This window comes from Rhamphochromis sp. 'chilingali' (assembly GCF_963969265.1).
Source record: "Rhamphochromis sp. 'chilingali' genome assembly, chromosome: 9".
Classification (NCBI taxonomy): Eukaryota; Metazoa; Chordata; class Actinopteri; order Cichliformes; family Cichlidae; genus Rhamphochromis; species Rhamphochromis sp. 'chilingali'.
Window position 1 is genome coordinate 10,942,540 of NC_137936.1, and position 20,798 is coordinate 10,963,337.

At 43.3% G+C, this 20,798-nt stretch overlaps 1 protein-coding gene across 2 annotated transcripts in view; it reads right to left on the reverse strand.

The window, feature by feature from the left end:
- fgd5a (FYVE, RhoGEF and PH domain containing 5a) overlaps nucleotides 1-16,682 on the reverse strand; it is a 32,213-nt gene extending 15,531 nt beyond the window's left edge. Inside the window, exons 1-5 of one of the 2 annotated variants that reach the window (XM_080890634.1) lie at nucleotides 16,384-16,682; nucleotides 11,877-14,646; nucleotides 4,304-4,421; nucleotides 3,326-3,384; nucleotides 2,879-2,909 (exon numbers count right to left, since the gene is read on the reverse strand). In XM_080890634.1, the coding sequence (XP_080746760.1) occupies nucleotides 2,879-2,909; nucleotides 3,326-3,384; nucleotides 4,304-4,421; nucleotides 11,877-14,646; nucleotides 16,384-16,393 (2,988 nt within the window). In that variant the 5' untranslated portion in view covers nucleotides 16,394-16,682. The remainder of the gene's footprint in view (nucleotides 1-2,878; nucleotides 2,910-3,325; nucleotides 3,385-4,303; nucleotides 4,422-11,876; nucleotides 14,647-16,383) is intronic. The other variant, XM_080890635.1, reaches the window with a different exon arrangement.
- Nucleotides 16,683-20,798: the final 4,116 nt, after the last annotated feature.

The window sequence follows — 20,798 nt, forward strand, 5'->3', positions numbered from 1 at the left end:
ACGCTCCTCGACATGTGCAAAAATTGTGTGTGTGTGTGTGTGTGTGTGTGTGGGGGGGGGGGTAGAGGAAGAACATTATATATATATATATATATATATATATATATATATATATACACATATAGTATATACATTGGATGAATGTGCAGTAGTAGCAGCAAGCAGGTGAATTCTGTACATTAATATGAATAGACATCTGACATCAGACTATTTTACAGAAATGGAGGAATTTGTCGAGAGGCTTGAAGAAGGAAGTAGGTGGTTGGGGGGAAGGGGTGTGAATAGGCAGGAGAAATGAAAGGTACAGAGGAATGAGGAACCAGGAGAAAAATGGAAGGAAGGTCAGATCCTCCTTAACATCCTTCCTGCTGCCCTCTCCTCGTATCATCTCATTACTTTGGTCTTTGTCCAGGCATTCAGGAAAAGTGGCCTTGCTTGCACAAGAGCTGTGATCCAGGTGCTGTTGCGTAATGACCTTACTTAATGATACACTCTTATTCTGTACATAGTTCATAGCTTTTAATTTCTAAGTGTACACTAATATACAGTGAATTAGGGTCCCTTAAATCCATTCGCTCACATAAATAATGTGCAATATGTAGTTATAGCTGCGGCGTCAGTGACTAAAAGGATGAATATGAGGAGTTATGGCAGGGAAAACCAAGATCAGAGGTAATTTATCTACTCAGCGAATAAGTAGGTGAGTCATTTGGAGCTGCCAACACTGGTTAAAAAATATCAGTTTCCTTCATAAGCAAAGCTTTGTGTGAAACTACTGTCTATAAAGGTGAGGTGAGTCTGTGAGGTAGAAGTGCATCAATTCCTGTTCTGGGTAAAGCGCAGCCATAAAACAAACAGAGATGTCCCACAGACCCGTCTGATAACGTGGTGACACCGGGCGCTTCGCTTCACGCCGTCCATCACACACAATCGATCTTGGTGCGAGTTAACATTCATCACTTCTCACACCTGCTTTTACGGTTCAGGTCAAATTCCTCTACACGCACACAAACACAGACACCCTCCCTCAGATCCATGGATGAATGAGCTTTAACCAGCTTTTTTTTTTGTTTGTTTTGTTGCCCATTAACTTGCAACCTTCTCTCAATTTTCCTCACGTAAAGCAGGTCAACAAGCACCACGTTAAGCACTCGGCCGAGCAGCCAGTCATGCTTGGTGATAATTCGGCACAGAGAATCTGTTCAGAGGTCAGCAGGTGATAAATGAGAAAAAAAATATAAAAATAATGATAATAATAATAAGCCCGGGCTTCATATGCTGAAGCAGTTATGGGGGAAAGTCATAGAAGAGGAGCACAGCCTCCCTTCCTATGTGGAGGCACGGTCCTGGAAATTCTTTGTGTTCTTGTTATTCCTTATCAAACAATGGAACAATAGCTCATGTGCCTCTCACTTTACGCTGCGCCTTGTTTTTTTTCCCAGACTGTGTGTTTGTACATGTTGTGCCGCTGGAGCGTTCCGCGGCTGGAATATCTCTGTTTCATTCTAATTATGAGATCAGCCTGCATAAAAACAGTGACTGATATCTCAAAAGACCACATTTCTGAAGTCTGAAGAATAACAACACCCCCATGCATTATGCAAATGCATGATTAAAAACCTGAAAAGCCTCAATGTCACCTCTGAAAGGTGTCAGAAAAGGTGGTGTGGTGACACTGAGGAGGAATGCGAGGTTACTCGGTGTCTATTAAATGGCAATTTCTGGTAACATAATAATAATTTACATAGAAGAAAAATGTTCATTAATTACTTGCTGAAACGTCTCATCGCTGATGCACTGATGTCCAGCATATGTCTCTGCCTGCACTTTGCCACACATCCTGCTAATTAGTATGACTGAAGATCATGATGAGACTGCAGATATATGATAATGAGTTGGGCCCATTGCATAATATTTATATTAGTTGCTGTTTAGTGGCATCAAATTAGCCATTACGCAAAGCTGCTACGGTGCACTCACGGCAGGCGTTCATAAATCATGGTGAAGGGCCACACATAAGAAATTCAGGTTATGACCTTATTCAAGGTTAGAAGGTACAGGCTGACTGATGGGCTTCCCCGGCTTCAATGACTCTGCCTGTCAGATTTGTACTGGCAACCATCACCTTAATAGCCACTTCTCCACACCGTGTTTTCACTTCTAATGCACGAGTTCTTTAAAAAAAAAAAGTGAATTAAATAAAAGTTGTCACTAAAGGTCATTTTAGGTGTCAAATATCCTTCTTTGTTTGTACCTCTGCGGGGATGTGCTCTTGTTATGACAGGCAGTGAGTGAGAAACGATGGGAAGAGGTGACAACAGTTGGCTGCGATGCGTGGCCGCCCTCTGGCTCATCACGGCTCACTTTCAAATCCTCTGTCCAACAATAACTTTACTTGTTCCTCTAATGAGAGGGAAATTCTCCACTGGATGACACAACACGGTCACGAGGAACTTGAGGTGCGCGCAAAATATAAAAAAGGACCCTCCTGCTTTGTTTTTTTGTTTTTTTTCGTGACCTTCGGGTGGCAGATTGCCATTCGAGGGTGGGGATGTGCACGCACACAGTGTCAGATGAGTAAGGACGCAAGGACGGCATCATTAGGAACGCTGCGTCATCTTACAACTGACCACGCCAGAGTACTACATGTCAACTTTGTCAGAACCAGGAAGTAGATCTTGCTGCAACAACACTGATAAACCTGAACGGACCCATACAAAGGTGGAGGGGGGTGAGGGAGTGAGAAAAAGGAGACAGAGACTGGGGAGCAGACACACAGGATATGATGTTATCAAGACAGTTTAATAGGCCTTCAAGCAGGAGAGATTTTAAGCCTGTGTGACACTTTTGTGGCGTGTGCTGGTGAATGTCCTCTTACCTCCTGAAGGTGCTTCAGGCCGCTGATGTGTCTGAAAACAAGAAGAGAAGAGGAGCATTAGATCTAATTAAACTGTGGGGAGGAATTTACAACCTTCTACACAACTAAGTTCTTTTTTTTCCATGGGACTCATTTAATTATTTAAATTATGCATGATGGAAAAACTACATCAGTGGAATGGTTAAGTGGGCAGCAGGGCAGGAGCGAGACTGGTGAAAGACACTTGTGTAATTGGCTGTCAGTTACTCTGCATGCAGCTTGATGAACGAGGGAGAAGAAGGCGGGGATGCAGTTGGATGGAAATGGAGAGCAAAACGGGGGGCGGGGGCATAAAAATAACAATATTGTATTAAAAAATAAATTAGATGTCGATAGAGGACGATGCTTGTGATGACGTGGAAGAGATGTGGCTCAAATTGGAGGAATCCACAAGTGCGGGCAACTCACAGTCTCTCTGAGTCGACGAGCTCTTTGGCGATGTAGAACGCTCGGGATCGGCCATCAATCTGCGTGACAGGGAGGGAGAACGGCGGGAGACGAATGAACACGGTGCATGTTTAAAGGCTCTCTGTGGACACTTACTGCTCTCGAACGCTAATGCGCAGCCAAGCCACGCGGCAGACGAGGAGCCCGACAAAAACTCAGATCCACTTTTTTGTAGATTCTTGCTGTCAAAATAAGACTGATTATTTCATTACGCTGCAGCGCAGACGTGAAGGTTTCCTGAAAATACGTAACTTTTAAATTGAGATGCATTATGTATGAGAGCCTGTGTGTGTGTGTGTGTGTGTGTGTGTGTGTGTGTGGTGACAACAGTGCTGCCCATTGATTTAGAAGCTAATCAAAGGGCTACAAAACATCCGAGCCAAAGCATAACACCGGAGCCTTTTAGGGATTTACCGGTACAGCTCCTGTGCTTGTCGGCCTTATTTTTGTTCCTATGTGCTGCATTTCACAAATACTGCATTAAAGTCACACGATCCTCATTTCCTTGAAATAAAACCAAAACAAAATGCAATTAAATGAATCTGTTCCTGGGGCCAACAACTAAAACCTCACTTTTTTCCTCGTTGCATTCTCTTCTCATTTATTGTGGCTTTTCTTTGAAGAAAGGGAGAACAAGGAAATGAATGTCACATAACGAGAGCAGGGGGCTGATGCAATTGTGATAGCAGCAGGATGGGTGGGGTCCATCTTTGAGCTACTGTAAAATGTCTGTTTTCTACTATACAGAAATTGTTTACCCCTCATTTTTCGTTTTTACTTTTGTCAAAGGTCTGATAATTCAAATCTAGCACTGTCAACAAAATAAAGCAGGACTTCAGCTTTTCATCTAGAGCTACTAAACCAATTAGCAGGTCATGGGGCTAAATAAACCACTTTCTCTCTCGCTTTCACTCGTTTTCACATCCCACCACCACTCACCTGTCGTTCATAACCCTGCTCTACTGCCCCCTCTTCCTCCTCAGAGGTACGCCCGTGGTCCTCATCCGCTGACAGCCCAGCAGAGACGGGGTTCATTGGGAAAGGCTCTGTGTAGGCACTGCCAGGGGGAGAAAAAAGTATGAAAGCAGCAAGACAGCACTGGTAATGAAATATGACATATGAATTATCTAGTTTGATGAGAGGCTTTATCATAAAAGCAAATCTTAACCAGGAAGATGCTGAATATATTCAACTGGGATTTCAAGGTAGCACAGAGGACGCATTTAGCACATTTACTGTAAAAAGCCACCGTATTCTAATGGGGCTTCCTTTAAAACACTAAGGATTACTGCAAACTCCCTGTAATTGTGGGTTTTTCTTTTTCCTGTGTGCATCTCTAAGCATTTCTGTCCTCATATGGAGCCCTCCAGAGGGATACTGTAATCCCTTTCCTGATTTGTGCTCTTCACAGATGGCACGTTTGTGTATGTGCGCTGGTAATCCTTTAGTGAGCTTCTACACCTGAGAGGGGCACGTTGTAGGTCACTTCACATTTAATCCCTTTAAATGCAATCTGTGCTAATTATTAATGCCCTCTGGCCCATTAAGACCCATTCAGTATCCTAACAGTCACACTGTCAGTAAGATACCTGAGTAACAGTTACTGGCAGAGCAGCAGTATGACATGTATAGGACAGGTATAATAGGTGCTGGGAGCACTGCCTGTGCTCTAATGAAACACACATTACTACACTTTAAATTCTAACTCATGTTAGTGAGCTCTACTTAATATTAAATAAAAAGCACCTCAATATACATGAGTTTAAGTGACTAGAAAATAAATCAGTTCACAAAATATACTCTCACACTATTAGTAGAGCCAAGATCTCATTTTTGTCACAGTCACTGAGCCTCATACATGACTACAAGAACACAGCTTTAATTAGCATTAAAAAAATGACCCTGAATGTGAACACTCGCTGGCACTCACTAATAGCTACAGGAGTCTCAGTCATGGTGGCCTAAACAAACCTCAGTGCTGTTCTTGGCAGACACTGGAAATCACATTACATTACTCAACAATTACAGCATAGCAAAGTTCAGAATTTTAACCCAGGAGTAAAAACTGATCATATTGATCAGTTTTTACTCCTGGTAATGACTCAAGGTGGAATATAAGTAAGAGCTGTTTTGCATTTAAGTTGTATTTTATTATTTTAACCATTATGCTGAAAAAAAAAATCATAACTGGGATAAAGTTTACCTTCAGAACTTTGTGACAGAAGCTTAGCACTGGTAAACATCTTCAAATATTTTCATTTCTTAGACCTAAAAGTTTAAAAATGGTGTGTCTGAACATTTCTCACACCACAACCTTTTTGCTCTTTATTACCTCACTTGACCTCAGAGTAAAAGTGGGATGGCAACCTCCTTGTGACTAGGAAAAATTGGTGGTTGCCTGGTGATCACATTGAATTATTTTGTTGTTTGAGATAAATGAAAGCAGTTACAAGGACCAACTGCTGACCCAGAGGTTGAGGCATGGTGAACCTCTGGGTGTAATCACAAGGCGACTGCACTGGTTGCCTGGTTGAGTGAGTATTCAGTCAGTTTAAATCAAACTCTGGTTTAGTTTCCTCGTTGGTGCAGTCTGTTTGTGCAGATGTGAACACGGTAGTCGCACGTGGGTGCGGAACGAAACAATGGCACTGAGACCCTTTGGTGGAGGTGGTCTTGGTGCGGTTCTAAACGAACTCCAGAGCGCTTTGTTTAAGATGTGAACATGATCGGACCTTCAGTCGAACCAACTACCAGGTATGCGCTGCAAGCATAGCTAAAAAACTTCCCATAGCCATGAATACTTTGTATTCTGGGATGCAGCAAGGCACTATAGGTGTGCACAGGTCTGTACAGGATAGCAACTATGTATGAAATGAAAAGACTACTGGGACCAGAGTAAATGAACTACAGGTGTGCAAACTTGCCTCTTTACACTGGAGGACTCGATTCCACTGGTTGCCAACTGCTTGTATTCTGGTTATATTCCCATGTAAGAACAAGATTGCTGAGTTGCTGTTAAATCACTGTTGTGAAGCAACTACATCACTATCTGTGGAGGAAGTTTCACATCTATCTATTTTCTGTCTTATTGCCATTTTAATGCTGTCTTGGTGCACCAATGTTGCTTCAAGACAGTAGCTGACTGGGAGGGATCGCAGACCTGCCTCCTGTCACATCAGCCACAAAGCTCTGGAGACAAACGTCTCCCCCTAGCATTGTGTGATTGGCCACATTTACCTAACCTGACTAGATACACTGTGAAGCACGCAGTTCAAAATACTGCTGTGAGCTGGAAAAACACGCACTTTAATCTAACTATCAAGTAATATTTAATCTGTGACTCTTAAATGACATTGAGTGTGAATCATCGTCTGACCCTGTGTGACCTTGAATTGGACCTGTTGGAGAAAATGTAAATGACCTGATCTTTCCTTGTACCTTTTCCTCATTACTTGCATTTGCTGCTGTGTGTAATGCTTTTGTTTGGTCTGCTGTTTGTTCTTGGTGTGGCATGCCATTTACACGGCCTGCTGCCAATCCTCCCACAGACCTGAGGTTCATTAGTCTGCAATATTTCTAGCCAGGCTGTTCCCTCCAGTCTCTGCCACACTTATGTGTTACTAAAGTTAAGTCCAAGTAGACATTCACAAGTGTTAATAGTTATCGCTAGCTGACCTTGTGTCTCTGTGCATCCGGTTCTTGACCTCTCTGTTTGTCTGCCTGCCTCACTCAGGTCTCCACTCACACTACTGTTTTCTTCACCCCACCAAATTCAAGCATGATCCTCCTTCAGTGACACAGTGAAGGAGGAAAGCATGTGAGATAGATTCTCACATGCATTCCTTTAATCAGTGTTTTTATTGATGCCTCAAACAGCCCTCAGCGCAAACTGAGAGTAGACCAAAGGTTAAAAGAGGTATCCCCCTGGACTTCAACTCCGTTCACTTACACATACTCAGTCACTCACACACACACACGTGCACACACAGACACCAATTGACCTCACTGGTTTGGCTGGTGAAAGCACCTCCAGCCTGGTGACCTTAGAGAAGACAGGTCAGCCTGGATTGCGTGGGTGATGCTGTGAAGAAAGAGAAATGGTGGGGGAATGGATAGCTCCTAAGCTCAAAGTGAGATCAATTACTTCAAACATCCAAGACAAACTCTCACCTTCACCTTTTCACCTTCAACCTTGAACGGCAGAACAATCTTTGTAAACAAACCCTCTGTGTGCGTTATGGATACTTTACACTGGCCAAGAGCCGTTTCCCAAACAAGAAAATGTGAAAGGCACACACACACACACACACACACACACACACACACACACACACACACACACACACACACACACTGACTGCTGATTTAAAATATACTGACACTTTAAAAACAGCCCATTTTGCCCTATTTTTACTCTAAAGAGTGGTATGCCAAATTTAAACTTCAACCAACTAAATACATAAATGCCATTACCATATTTAAACCAGCAAATATGAGTTTTGTAATATACTAATTCATTAGGCCTTTCACAAGACCATTAAGGCAATGCTATTACGCCAGCCGACTGCAATGTCCCCTGTTAATGCGACAAAGTTAAATCTACTGTGTCAAATTCCGAGGAAGACACAATGGCTCTCTGCTAAACGGCCGATATTCCACCAATCTGCTGCGAATTTGGCGATGCTTGTAATATGTAATTCAATTGAGCTAAACGCTGAGTGTTAAAGTATATATTTGGACCAATGAGACAGGCCTTTTCCCTCTCCTAATGGCACTATTACAAGAAATAGGACCAAAGGAAAAGCTTCATTAGCTTGCTAACTATTGAAGACTGGGATACTAATGGGAGGATTAAGAGTGTGGGAGCAGTGCTAAATAGCTGTTTTTCTGTTTTTAGAGAGGACGATTACATATAGCCTGTGGCTGTTGTGTAGCTGAAACTGTGAGAAGAACACTTGCTGTATTGCTGCTGTCTTCCCTGTGATGTGATCAATAGGTTGAGGTTATTAATATTTCCACATCGTAATTGGTTGCAATTCCTTCCATCCGTATATAGAACAGCATTATAACTCCTGTTCACTTCTGGTTGATTCATCCTTAATGCTGCTATACTTTGGGCCAAGATGCCGAGAGTCTGGGGATGGTCTTGATAAACTGGAACAACAATAACATCGGACCTGACATTCCTGACTGCACCACACCTCGTTCTGCTATTCAAGGGAAAGTCTGCGAGCCTCCACCCCACCTCGGTGACCCCCTTCTTCCCACTTCGTTCTATCTGTCCTCCCCTCTCTCCACCTTGCTGCCTCCCACCAGAGCCCAGCCCTCGTCCTGCATTTCCTGTAAACAGGCTGGTGGGAAGCTCCTAGGCTGGACGCTTCCTCCCCGGGGATGACCTGGCAATGACCTCAGAGTGACTGGCACCAGGCCTGGCCAAACCAGTGACACACCCTGTCCACCACCTCGCTACACAGCCACCACCCAGTGCAACAATGTACTTAAGATGTCTCCCTCATCACTACTAACACTAACATAACAGTGGGTGGAGGAGCTGTTTCAGAGGCCATGCCAAGGCTTTGTCATCACTCTGAGGAGGTTCACGTTGAACCGTTTGAAGTGAAAATGATGCCAAAAGATAAACCACAGATGCATGTGTCACTGAGCTCAGCACAGTGGAAACCTTTTACTGTGTGCATAGTGTGGGCAACATATTTGCATTATTACTGTAAACCTACCTGGAAGTGCTTTGAGGTACCTGAAGGGACACTTTATGCTTCGTAATTTGAGCACAGTCCTAAATCCTGGACTTTCCTTGCTAAAATGGTTGTTTGCCAGCTCTCATTTGTTACTGCAAGGGCTACTTGGCAAACATTATTCTGCTGAGGCTGCACACTCAGCATGAGACTCATCTTTGATAAAGCACACAGAGCTGTAACTTAGTATGCGTGCACATATGCATATACACACCACTTACAAACAAACATCTTGTATAGGGCTTGGAATAAATCATTAGTGCACCTTTTCCTTATCCATTGTACACTATGGTAGCTTGCTAATGAACATGTCTCTTTGCTTTGCCTGAATGCCTGTGTTAAAGTAGCGTCTGAATGCTGCTGGACATTAATCACATGCGTGGAAACAAGCCAAGCCTGTAAGTTCTCCTTAAAATGCATGTCTGCGACTGCAGGCATGGTCCTTTTGTGTGCACTGCTCTGGGGCCACTTGGCCATTTTCCTCACCACAAAAACACACTTTTTCCTCTGTGGGTCTACAACCACATTGACTGTTGAATCTTTCCTCAATAAATCACTGCCTCCGTCGGCTTGGTGGCCTGGGACAGTGGCAAGTGTCAAGATTTGAAAAGAGTTTTGGGCAAGATGTACACATACACGCAGACAAAAGCACCTACACCAACTATACAGGACTTTATTACTGTGGGCAGTAAAACATAGGTACACACATGCGGTATATACACTCTGACATGTATGGATACACTAAAGAGTGACCCTGGCAATAGATGCCTCTCCAGGGGAACGAAGAATAGGCAAGGTGACTGGACAGATAGGCTTTTTGCATCCTTGTGAGCGCTGTGAGACCTCTGGCACACAATGAGCCACATTGATAGCATCATCAGGAGACAAAAAGCCACGGGAAAGGGCTTGAAACGCAAATGATTTAAAATGATGTTGAAATATGTATATAAATATGTATGTTGGTATGGGGAAAATGAACAGCTGCATACCTGGAGAAGAAGCTTTGTGTGGCTAAGTGTTGCGAAGGACAAAATTTGCTAATAAACCCATAAAACAAACTGTAGATTTGATCATTAAATAAAAAAACAAAACAAAGGACACTGCCAGAAATAAGGGCAAATTAAGGAGGAAGCATTCTGTCCCAGGATCATCTTAAACATTTCACAGAGCTCTTGGTAATGACCCATCTCTTTGACCACACAGAAGTCATCAAACACGACTCTTTTATTAAGACTGGGGAAACACTGAGGCCTGCAGTGGCTGAAGCTGTGCCACAGGCTGGGGTAATTTGGCCCAGTCTGATCTCGGTGATTCCTCACTCTATCACGCACTGCAGTAAACCCTGCTGCCCCTCAAGGGTCCAATGAAAGAGGAGCACTCAGGAGAGAGCTACTTTAATAAAAGCCCTCCTGAACTTAACTATCAGTGTCAGGTACAGGAGAGCAATTATACCACAACTGTTCTCGCTCTCTTTTTCCTGTTCCTACTGCCCCCACCCACCACCTCACTTGATCGCTATTCTCTTTGTTTTCTTACTGATCAGCTCCTTTTAGTCACACCTCCCCTCCCCTCACGCTCTCACACTTTCTTTAGTGTTCGCCACTTCTTACATGTGAAAAAAAACCTCCTCTCAATTTTTGCACTTTTAATTGCATCCATAATGACTTTCTCTAATGTGTGTAACCTGCACTCTGCCAGCTACGCAATTGCCATTACCTGTTCTATCTGCTCAGACTTGCAGAAGAAGCAGCACCACCACCAGATGTGACCTCTAAATCCACCAAATGGAAAATCAGGAGTAAGCTCTCCCATAAGCATTGTCTTTCTTCCCAAAGCCAATGATGCCTGACATAGCAGGCTGCTCATCTCTCACACACAATGTCTGTCAGCTGTTCTAGGGTTAAGCCTGGACTCTTGCGTGTATTGCGCTGCCCCTAACAACTCAAGCTTTACTCACTTTAAAACTGATTCCAGTGACAGATGCGCTCTCTTGTTCTGCAGACTGCAAAATGAACAGGCAGAATAAGCTTTGTTTCTAGACTGGCTGTTAGTAGTTTTTTGTAGTGTATTAAGGCCAGTGCACTCCAATTCATAGCATATGGAGATTTTCTTTAGCCTAGATGTTGGGATGCAGCTTTAGCCCCAGTGCAGTACAGAAAGATGTGATATCCTTTGTGGTGCTCACAGCCATAAAAAAAACGCTGATAGTTGTTTGTATTGGTCTATATCTGGGATTCTAAAGATACACCCACCAGGCAGGTAGCGGTCCTCGGTAAAATACACTAAGGTACATTTCATTTATCGTTATTGGCAGAAAATGACAAAGGAAGCTTTTTGATTGAATTTCTTTAAGCCTCGTTCAGCCATCAGATTAAACATTTCCAGTGTACACAAATAAAGCTGGGGTCATGACAACTCTAAAATGGTTAAAAACCTATAAATCAGCAAATACCAACAGAGGAACCAGATCTGACCAAATACGTTTCATATAATAACCAAATATTTTTAATGTTTGAATTTTTCTGGCTGTATAAACTAGGCACTCAGTTACCGAACCTTTAATAACTTTGGTCTATATTGTGTAGCACTTGCGTGTTCATCTTTGTATGACTGTATGCATTTAATGCATTTAATAAGATGCCACTATAGATGGTAGGGTGTGAGGTAACATCTCTTTTAGAGCTCAGATGAAACAAGCTTTTCAAAATCTTGGTTTTGAAACTAAATCATTTGAAGAGCAGCTGGATTTTTAATCTTACCTTTCATTGTCCGATTTCGATGGCTGGGGTTTGCTGTCAATCCCAGGGAAACTGTTCATATCCACATAGCCATCATTCTCATTGCAGGGGACTGTTGAACGGTTTGGATCCTCAAAAAACTCAGTAACAGTGTGGGATCTAGTGGGTCTGCCTGGGATCTGGATGTTCTCATAGTCTGAGCTCATGGCTGGGATGTTTTCGTAGTCTGAGGTATCTGCACTGGGGAACGAGATAGAGCGGGGTTTGGTCAAAGGCAGCGGCATGGCAGAGCGGCGAGAGCGCTCCTCGAAGGACTCCACTCTAGAGACGCTCCTGCCATAAGCTTTGGGGTCTCCTTTCCTCCTGTGCTGGTCTTTATAAAGGAGAAAGGTGGATGGGAGGTCTGAAGGACGCTGCTGAGGTTTCACCATGCGGGACTGGGGCTGAGGAGAGCTCCCAGTGCTTCTGCGATCAAGCTCGATGACTCTCACTGGACCGTGGTGGCTTGACTCAGAGGAAGAACGCGAAGAGCGGACACTTCCATCACTGAATCCCTTTGAATCTGTCTTTTTCTTGAACTTCAGAGCTAAAAAGCGCTTAAAGGAGGACTTCTTCTTCTTAGGTAGGTCACTGGGTTCGTGTTGGATGAGGAGGGATGGGGAACTCTTGGTAACTGGTCTTTTAGTGATGTAAGCCAGCTCAAATGGTGGAGGGATGTCCACTAGAGAAGTTGGTGTGGAAACACCACTGGAGGACTGATGGCTACGCTGGGAGAAACTTCCAGAAGAAGTTATCATACATGGAAGGGAAAGGGTGTCATCCTTTCTCTTCATCCTGATTTCATCTTTCAATGATTGACCCATCTCAAGTGGGCTGCTCAAGGACACGTCTGGGCCATCTGCAGACCGTGAGTATAACAAGAAGCGGCGAGACTTCATAGATGGAATCACACAGTTTATACCTGCTTGCTGGGGGTGGCTGGTAGACTCACTGTTCTTGTCCAAGGACACCGTGTAGTAGTCATGGGTCTGGTATTCCGTCCCTGTCTCCTCTGGTACCGTTTCCGGGACATAACCAGGAACTTTCCCAGAATAGGATCGTGATCGAGTGACTATTGTCTTTCGATCAAGTGTCACAAAATTCTCCCCTTCTGAGTCAAACCCTGCCTCTTCATAAATATGCTCTTCACTATCGGAGTCTGTGTCTTCATAATAAGGCACAATATGGCAGTCCAGTTCCTCTATGTCTTCTTCAAAGGCCTCGGTCGTGTGGGCAAACACCACCCTGTTGGTTAGCTCTGGGGTTCGGCCCAGGTCTAGGTCAGCTGGCACTGTGATATTACACAACCTGAGCCGAGGCTGGCAGCTTTTTCTTTGGCTGCGCAGAGCCTGCTCTCTTTTGGCGTTTCTTTCTTTTGCACTTTTTACTCGGAAATGCTTCTTTTCCTCTGCTTCCTCTTCATCGTCATCACCTATCTCGATGTAATCCTCTGATGAGACACACTCTACCTGCTCAAGGTCATCGTCTTTAGGGCAGAGTGAATCATCAATGTTTGCATACTCATCTGCTGACTCGCTGTCCTTTGTCTTTTCTGTGTGCTCGTTTGACTGTTCAGTGGCCTCATCGATGTGCCCCAGTTCTGAAAGTGCCTGCTTATCCTCCAACTTGTCCACATCATCTGATGACACATAGTAAGGTTCCTGGTTAGAAGCATAGCCTGTTGTGTGCTCTTCATCTGTGGTAGAAGGCTTCCCATCAGTATCATCCTGATTCCACTCAGGGTCAGCAGTGTCAGTCACATCTCCCGGAACAGCTTGTATGACAGAGTAAGGCCCAAACACATCCTCCGTGCTGGATGTGAATCGGAAACAGCCGGAAGGATCCTTGGTTGCCCGTTCTGGTTGCCAGACCTCGGTGTCCCCTGTTTCAGCTGGGTCGCATGACTCACATGTATCACTAGCATCGTCTGTGGGACCAATCACATCGTAGGGATATTCCTCAGTTACAGTTGGAAGCATGCTGAATCCAAAGGCAAACCCTCCACCTGTCAGTTCATTCTCATTTATAAGTGAGTCATGGTGCAGATGCTCGTCACTTTCTTCACTGACTTCCTCCTTCGGTTCACTGTTGTTGAGTGACTGGGTTTGATCAGCATCTGATTCCTCTAAAGCTTCATCTGAGTGTTCTGCAGGCTCACAAAGTATTTCAGTCTTTTCAGTTAATCTCTTCTCCTCTACTTCTTCATCCTCCTCTCCTGCTTCTTCTTCTGTTTCAGTTTGAGAAGGTGCTGGTGTATTCTCATCATCATCAGTGCGACTGCCATCTTCAGGGGAGTTCAAGTCAGTGTCATCATTTTCATTCTCAGTAGTGTCAACAGTGGAAATATCATCTGCTTTGACTGTGTCATCAGAGCCGATGCTGTCTACATCACCGTTATTATCTAATATTTCTTCTTCATTTTCTGATTCCTTTTTAGTTTCTGTCTCTATTGTGTCCCCTTTGTCATTATCCCCTTCCTGTGCCTCACTTTTCTCCTCTTGGTCCTGATTCTCCATTTCATGGAGCTCTTCAGTCTCTCCATCAGAGTGAGCCACATCTCCATTACTGAGACTCTGCTGAGCACAGGGCTCCCCCTGTGGGTAAGGCTCATACAGGGGTCTGGGCTTGGGGGCAACAGGAGGTTTTGGACCTTGGACAGTGGGACAAGGTCTCGACATTAGCTTGGACTGCACTTTGATGGTGAGATGACTGCGGACCTTTGGTAGAGGGACTTGCAGTGGATTTTGAAAATCTGAAGAAAGTGAGAAAATTTAAAGAAATTAGTGACGCAAATAATATTTGCCATACTTTGCAAGCTTGCGCTGAGATAAAACATGTGGCTTCTGCTGCTGTGTACACTGCTAAGAGGAAACCTTGTACACTGTAGTAGTCAGTGACACGCAGAAAGCTGCAGGGGACACAATCAGCAGGAAAAATAACAGAGCCACAGGGTACTTAGAGAAGGAACAATAACATTTCCCATCTAGGAAATGACACATGCAGATTGGCCAGTTAAAGCAGGATTAGATAATGATGGGCTGATTACGGTGAAAACTTTTCAACTAAATTCATAAGTATTCTTCACACTGCCATATGTGTATTTAAACAATCTCATAAGATATGATTAAGGTGGTCATACCTATAATAACTTTATTTTTTTTACTATTAAAATGAAGTAGGTGTTAAATTGTGTTAATTCAGTGAAGAGCAATGCTTGTGAAATTTATAATTCTAATGAAACACACCCATACTTAACAAAGTGTGTATACACCCCTGGTCTCTTCCTGTTATTTAGTACCTGCCCTGACGCACATCCTATTAAACCCTGTGTGCACCCTGGTTATCTCTTAGTGTTCCCTCTCTCTCTCTGTGTGCCAGTGCACTCTCCGTCTCGTTTATAGCATATTCTTCCAACACTTTGACTTTTTTTCAGTAATGAAAAAAAAAAAAGAATTCCAGGTTCATTAATCAGGCCAGCCGAGACAACATGAAGGACTCCACGCAGGTTAGGGAAAGGACATTAACTACACCCCCCATCATTCCTCCATAAACCTCTTTAGGAGTACATATTTTCACAACACAAATGCACTTCCTTCTCGCCATTCTTCCCAAACACCCAGAAACACAAGCGCATATGTAAGCACACACAGTTTTTCTTTTCTTTTTTTCCTGAAAGAGTGTGTCAAAGAACAATAAAAGAGGAAGAGAAAAAAACAAGGATCCCATTCTGACAAAGCAACCGACTGCAAACAACAGGATATGGATTACGCAACAAGAATTCAATTAGAACAAATGCTTGAAAAACAAAGGAAGAGATAGACACTGGGACCTTGACAGTGCCAAACTCTCAGGATATGATTTCAGACTGAGTCCTTATTATGAATACCAACCATAAAAATCACACCGAACCAGCCTAAAATCTAAAGCGAGGAGGCTGTCATACAGAAACTGATAATTACTGTTGAGATTCTGTTTGAAATTTTTCACTTAAACTGCACCCGGTTACTAACTTTCTTTCTTTTTTTCTTTCTTTCTTTCTTGAAGGCTAAACCTTTCAGGACAGGTGACCTTTTATCCAGAACAATTGCTTTGTGCACTTTCATAGAGATGGATTATAATCCTAATTCCAAATCTAATACTATAACAGGACATTTTTCCTAGTGGAGCCCTCCACTGGGAACTGGCCATAACGGGTCTGTGATTTAAACCACTCAAAAAGTGTTATAAACAGATAATTCACATGAAAAAAGATCAGTAGACGTGTGACCAAACTATCAAACTAACTAAAATGTAACGGACCAGATCATTTCCAGTCATACAATGAAAATCATCCTGTAACGTGCAAAGCAAGTAGGTGCAATATAACTCCAGGCACCATTAACCAGATTCACAGTTTAACACTCTTGCATTAACACACTTTTCATCATGTAAAACCAAAAGTTGCCTTTCTGGTGTGTTCACGCAAAAGCTTATGTATTTCACAACCAACCTGCGTTCATTCTTGGACATCATCATACACGGTAAGCGAAAGTTATCCTCATTTTTGCCCACACGCCGATCGTGCTTCTCCAAATGACGCGGAAACTTAATCCAAACGCATCGCCGGAGAATCAAGTTGTGGAGGAAGAGGAGCAGAACATGTCATCTTTATCTTCTCCAGTGGTGGTCGACTTGTGCAAGGTGCCTCTTCTCGCAGAATGAGCAGCTGAGCTTTGAGCTCGAGTGCTAATGCTACAGCGGACGCTGCTGTGTGGAAACGGGAGGTGCTTCCTGGCGCTTCCTGAGGCAGGATTACAGAGCGCAGCGCGGACTCGAAGCGCGATTCAGCCCCACTCAAAATGCACTGCACACCAATTTCTCTCAGCTACTGTGGAAGTTTTGGCACTGACGAATCAGTGTACTTCACCACACGAGTGGCCGTCCTTTGCTCCACATATGCGTGTAAATGTTGCCATACAGACCAGCAGGGTCAGATGGAGTTGAGAGAGATTTGTTCAGTAAATATGAAACTATAAGCCACAATTCATCTTCAGCACCGTATCGTCCCGATGGACATCTTTAAATCTGCAGCTACATTTTTATTGTTTTTTGCATGGAAAACAACATCTGTTCTTTGTGTGTGTGCGTGTGAGGTGTCTTTTCATTGACATGTAACTGATGACAGTTGGAAGATCCACAAAGTTAGATAAGCTGTTCAGCTGTGTCGCTGCATACTTGTCGTGCTTGGAGCATCACTGGGTTATCTAATCAGAAATGAAGCAGTTTTTCTCCAGTGTGTTTTGCTCATGGAGCATTTCCTGAACTAGAACAGTGCATAGAAAGGCTCCTAAAAGCAGTTTCCAAAAACAGTTTCTCTAGGACGCCAAAGCTTTTGCTATTGGCTGGGCTTCCTGGCCCGGCATCTGTGGCATGATTGAATGAATGCAACCCTTTAAAAACCTCTCTTCATAACAGGAAACTGCTCTCCCAGTTTCCTGCACAACAGGCACCACTTCCTTAGCAACAGATGGGAAAGGTTGGTAATGTTAACCCCTTAGGTAACCTCCAACAAAGATGATTGACTGGTGCTCTGCAGAGCACGATGGTTCGAGGAATAGAAAAACTTCAAACAGCTTAAAAGTGGGGCTTATGGTGGGATTCCAAGGACACCTTGTGCAACATGGGGGGACTGGGACCGTAGCCCACTTAGGGGTCTCTGATTTGACAGCTCCCAATGCTGGTTAAATGCCCACACTTAGAATAGGAGGAGCTCACCTCTTTCTTCCTGCTTTTCTACCCACTTGAAGGTCAAACAAAGCGGCATACCTCAGGGATTTCTACAGCGCAGTTGAAGTGGATAGTGATAGAGCAGAGAAGCACAATGAAAGAATCATCTAGTGTATCACCACAGGGCTCTGGTCTTCACTGCTGCGCTGGCGTACAGACCCATACATTATACACACTGGAAAATTCCCATTCCAGATGGTTTGGTGCAGAAGGGACCAGACTTTGCTGCAGGTGCAAAGAGAGTGTTCATGTCATAATGACTCCATGTTATCTTTGCTCTTCTGTGGGTCGTCTAATTAAGAAATATAAAATAAAATTACTGCTTGCTATTATACAATTCCTGAATTATTAACTGTATCACCATAGAGGATGTTAAATATGAGATTATTTCACTTGGAAATGTGACCGCAGCATTTGGTGCAGTAATTAAACTCTTTATTTGTGTATGATGCTGACTAATGTATTTTTCAATACGGTACAGCAAAACAATTTGATCACTGTGACTCAGTTGTTCCGCTGCCAATTGTTAGATTGTGAGGCTGTAAAAAAAACATAAATAAAACTATTGTGGTATGCTGAAGCCAAGTGGGGGTTTTTTTTGTCAGTAGTAGCACATTTATAGCTGCCGTAAAGCAACCTTTTGTTTTTCAATTGGATGACTAAAGATAGCTCCGGTCTGGTCTTTTGGCAGTGCCAATGTGCCACCCTCAAGAGTATTTTATTCACAATTGGTGCGCATGACCTTTTTTTTGTGTGCTTTCATTTGTGCAAAATGTGTTTTGCTTTTGCTGGGTGTGCAAATAGAACCTGTCAAGAGTATTGTGTCATGCTCTTGCAGAAAAGAATGGCTTCAGTAGTAAATATCTCCACCAGATGTGGCACAGACGGTCAAAACATGTTTTTGGATGGAGAACACAAATTTCCTGGACAGCCTGTGGCTGTGCACTGCGCTCTGTCACCCCACCTGGAACATGGCTTGACTGGAAGAGAGAAGGGGACAACAGTGATATTATTGAGAAAAACACGCTGTAGTAGCAGAAAAACAAACTGACTTGATCTCACCCCGCACTCGCCAGCACACCCAACACCAAACAGGAAAGGGATTGGGCAAAGGGGTCAGCAACTTGTTCCCAGAGCTGACACAATCCATAACACCTGCTTTACAAGCAAATCACTAGACTCAGTGGATGGTTTGAATGTATTTATTCCTCTGAGAGAGCTGCGAGATATCACAGTTTAATGCAGCTGGTTGCTAGAAAGCACATGTGTGACACAGATATGTGTGTCAACGAAAGAGAAACTTTTGCACTGAATAATTTTCCAAGAAAGCAGACCAGTGAATTAAGCAGCCATGCAGTCAAACTGCAGTGCATTATTGATTAATGTGATGCTTGAGAACAATCAGGCAGAGGTCTTTCACCCTTTAAAGCGACCTCTAACACCTTTATAATTGGAAGGCAAAGCGTTTGACTCCTGCAGCGGATCGAACAATCATCGACGTGTTTTATTGATCCCCAACTGTGAACCAGTAAGGACAACAGTGCTCTTCAGAGACTTTTGAATAGACTCTGATTTTGAGACTTCACAGCAGACGAGGTGAATATGACAGGACAACAGACTTCATTACAAAATGCGAGGGGAGATTATTTCAGGATTATTTTTCTTTTTCCAACAACTGTGGCAAGACAAAGAAAAAAAAAAATCATGATTCATTATTAAAAATGAGCACATCAATGTCTCTTGAAGCCATCTCGAAATTTTTATGCCTAAAATACACACAAAAAACATTTTTTGCAATCTGAAAGAAAACCCTGCTGTCAGCAGTGTTTCCTCCAACTCTTTCAACAAGGCAGACCCCATCTCCAAACTCCCTCCACTAATTTTGCTTGCACACACAGATACATATATATATGGCTATACTGCATGTATAAATGCAGCTGAGCTTTACAATAAGCAGACAGACCCTGGGCATCAGCACAAATAAGCAGCAAATACAGGTTTCATTCCCCAAAGGGCCTTTAGGAGTCTACAGCACATCAATCAGATTACCTCGTATCACCACTGACATCTGAACAATAAAGTACATTATATCAAATTTAGGAATATTCAAGCTCTGTTACTGTTTCAGATCTGTCCCTGCCACACTGTAAATTTCATGCTCTCGTAAGCACTTTGTAAAAATGCCACATAAGTTTTCCAAATCATGATTGAGTGGTGCGTCAGTGGCGAATTAGGTCATGCTATCTTTCAGAAGGTCTGTTTGTGTTAAGTCTAGGCTACTCAAAGATAAAGTGAAAGCACTGTTGCATTCCCAAAAAAACAAAGTATTATTGCTCTGTAGTAAAAGGCCATGGCTCTGGAACAATAGCTGTCATATTGTCGTTAATTAGCCTGAAGCCCAGAGACTAGGCCAGACCCTGATAATGGATGAATTTGTTATTCTTTTTTCTATATTGCAGTGGAAGCAAAAACAGTGCACCACTCAAGGAGTTCTATAAAAAGGAGCATCTGCGTCCTCAGAGGCCTTTCATTGTGACAGACTGATGAGTTATTGTCTTTATCTCTGCAGGTTCTTACCGAATTATATATTTCCGTAATCTGTGCAGCGTGCTTTTGTTTATCGCTTTAATAGCGCTCAACACTGAGGTCCCATGTGACAATAATAACATGAATTCCCTGGACGGGATCCGCTCTGAGCATGTAAAGGCGCGTGTGTGCATGTGCTGTGCGTGTTCATGCAATTATGTGGCGTACATGTCTCCACACGAGCACGCATGTGTTGTGTGCTATCCACTGTGACCAGTCTGCTTGTGTATGCCACTAAAGGAACTGGAGAGAAAACAATAGGATCGTGAAAAAAAGTCCCGAGCCAGAATTTACTCTTCCTGTGAGTGTTTTCACATTTCTCAGCCAAAGGAGACTGGGAGGATGCAGATACTCCTGCTAGTGAAACACACGTCTTTGGCAGAGCTTTTATATAGTCTCACGCAAGTCTGGATGAAGGTGCAAGCACATTGTGCATTGAGTTATGCAACAACGTGGAACACAAGAAAGGATTTCATTTAACCCCATGGACAGGAGTTAGATGTATTAGAATGGCCGTCATTAGCTAGAATGCCTCCACTCCAGTTTATTTTT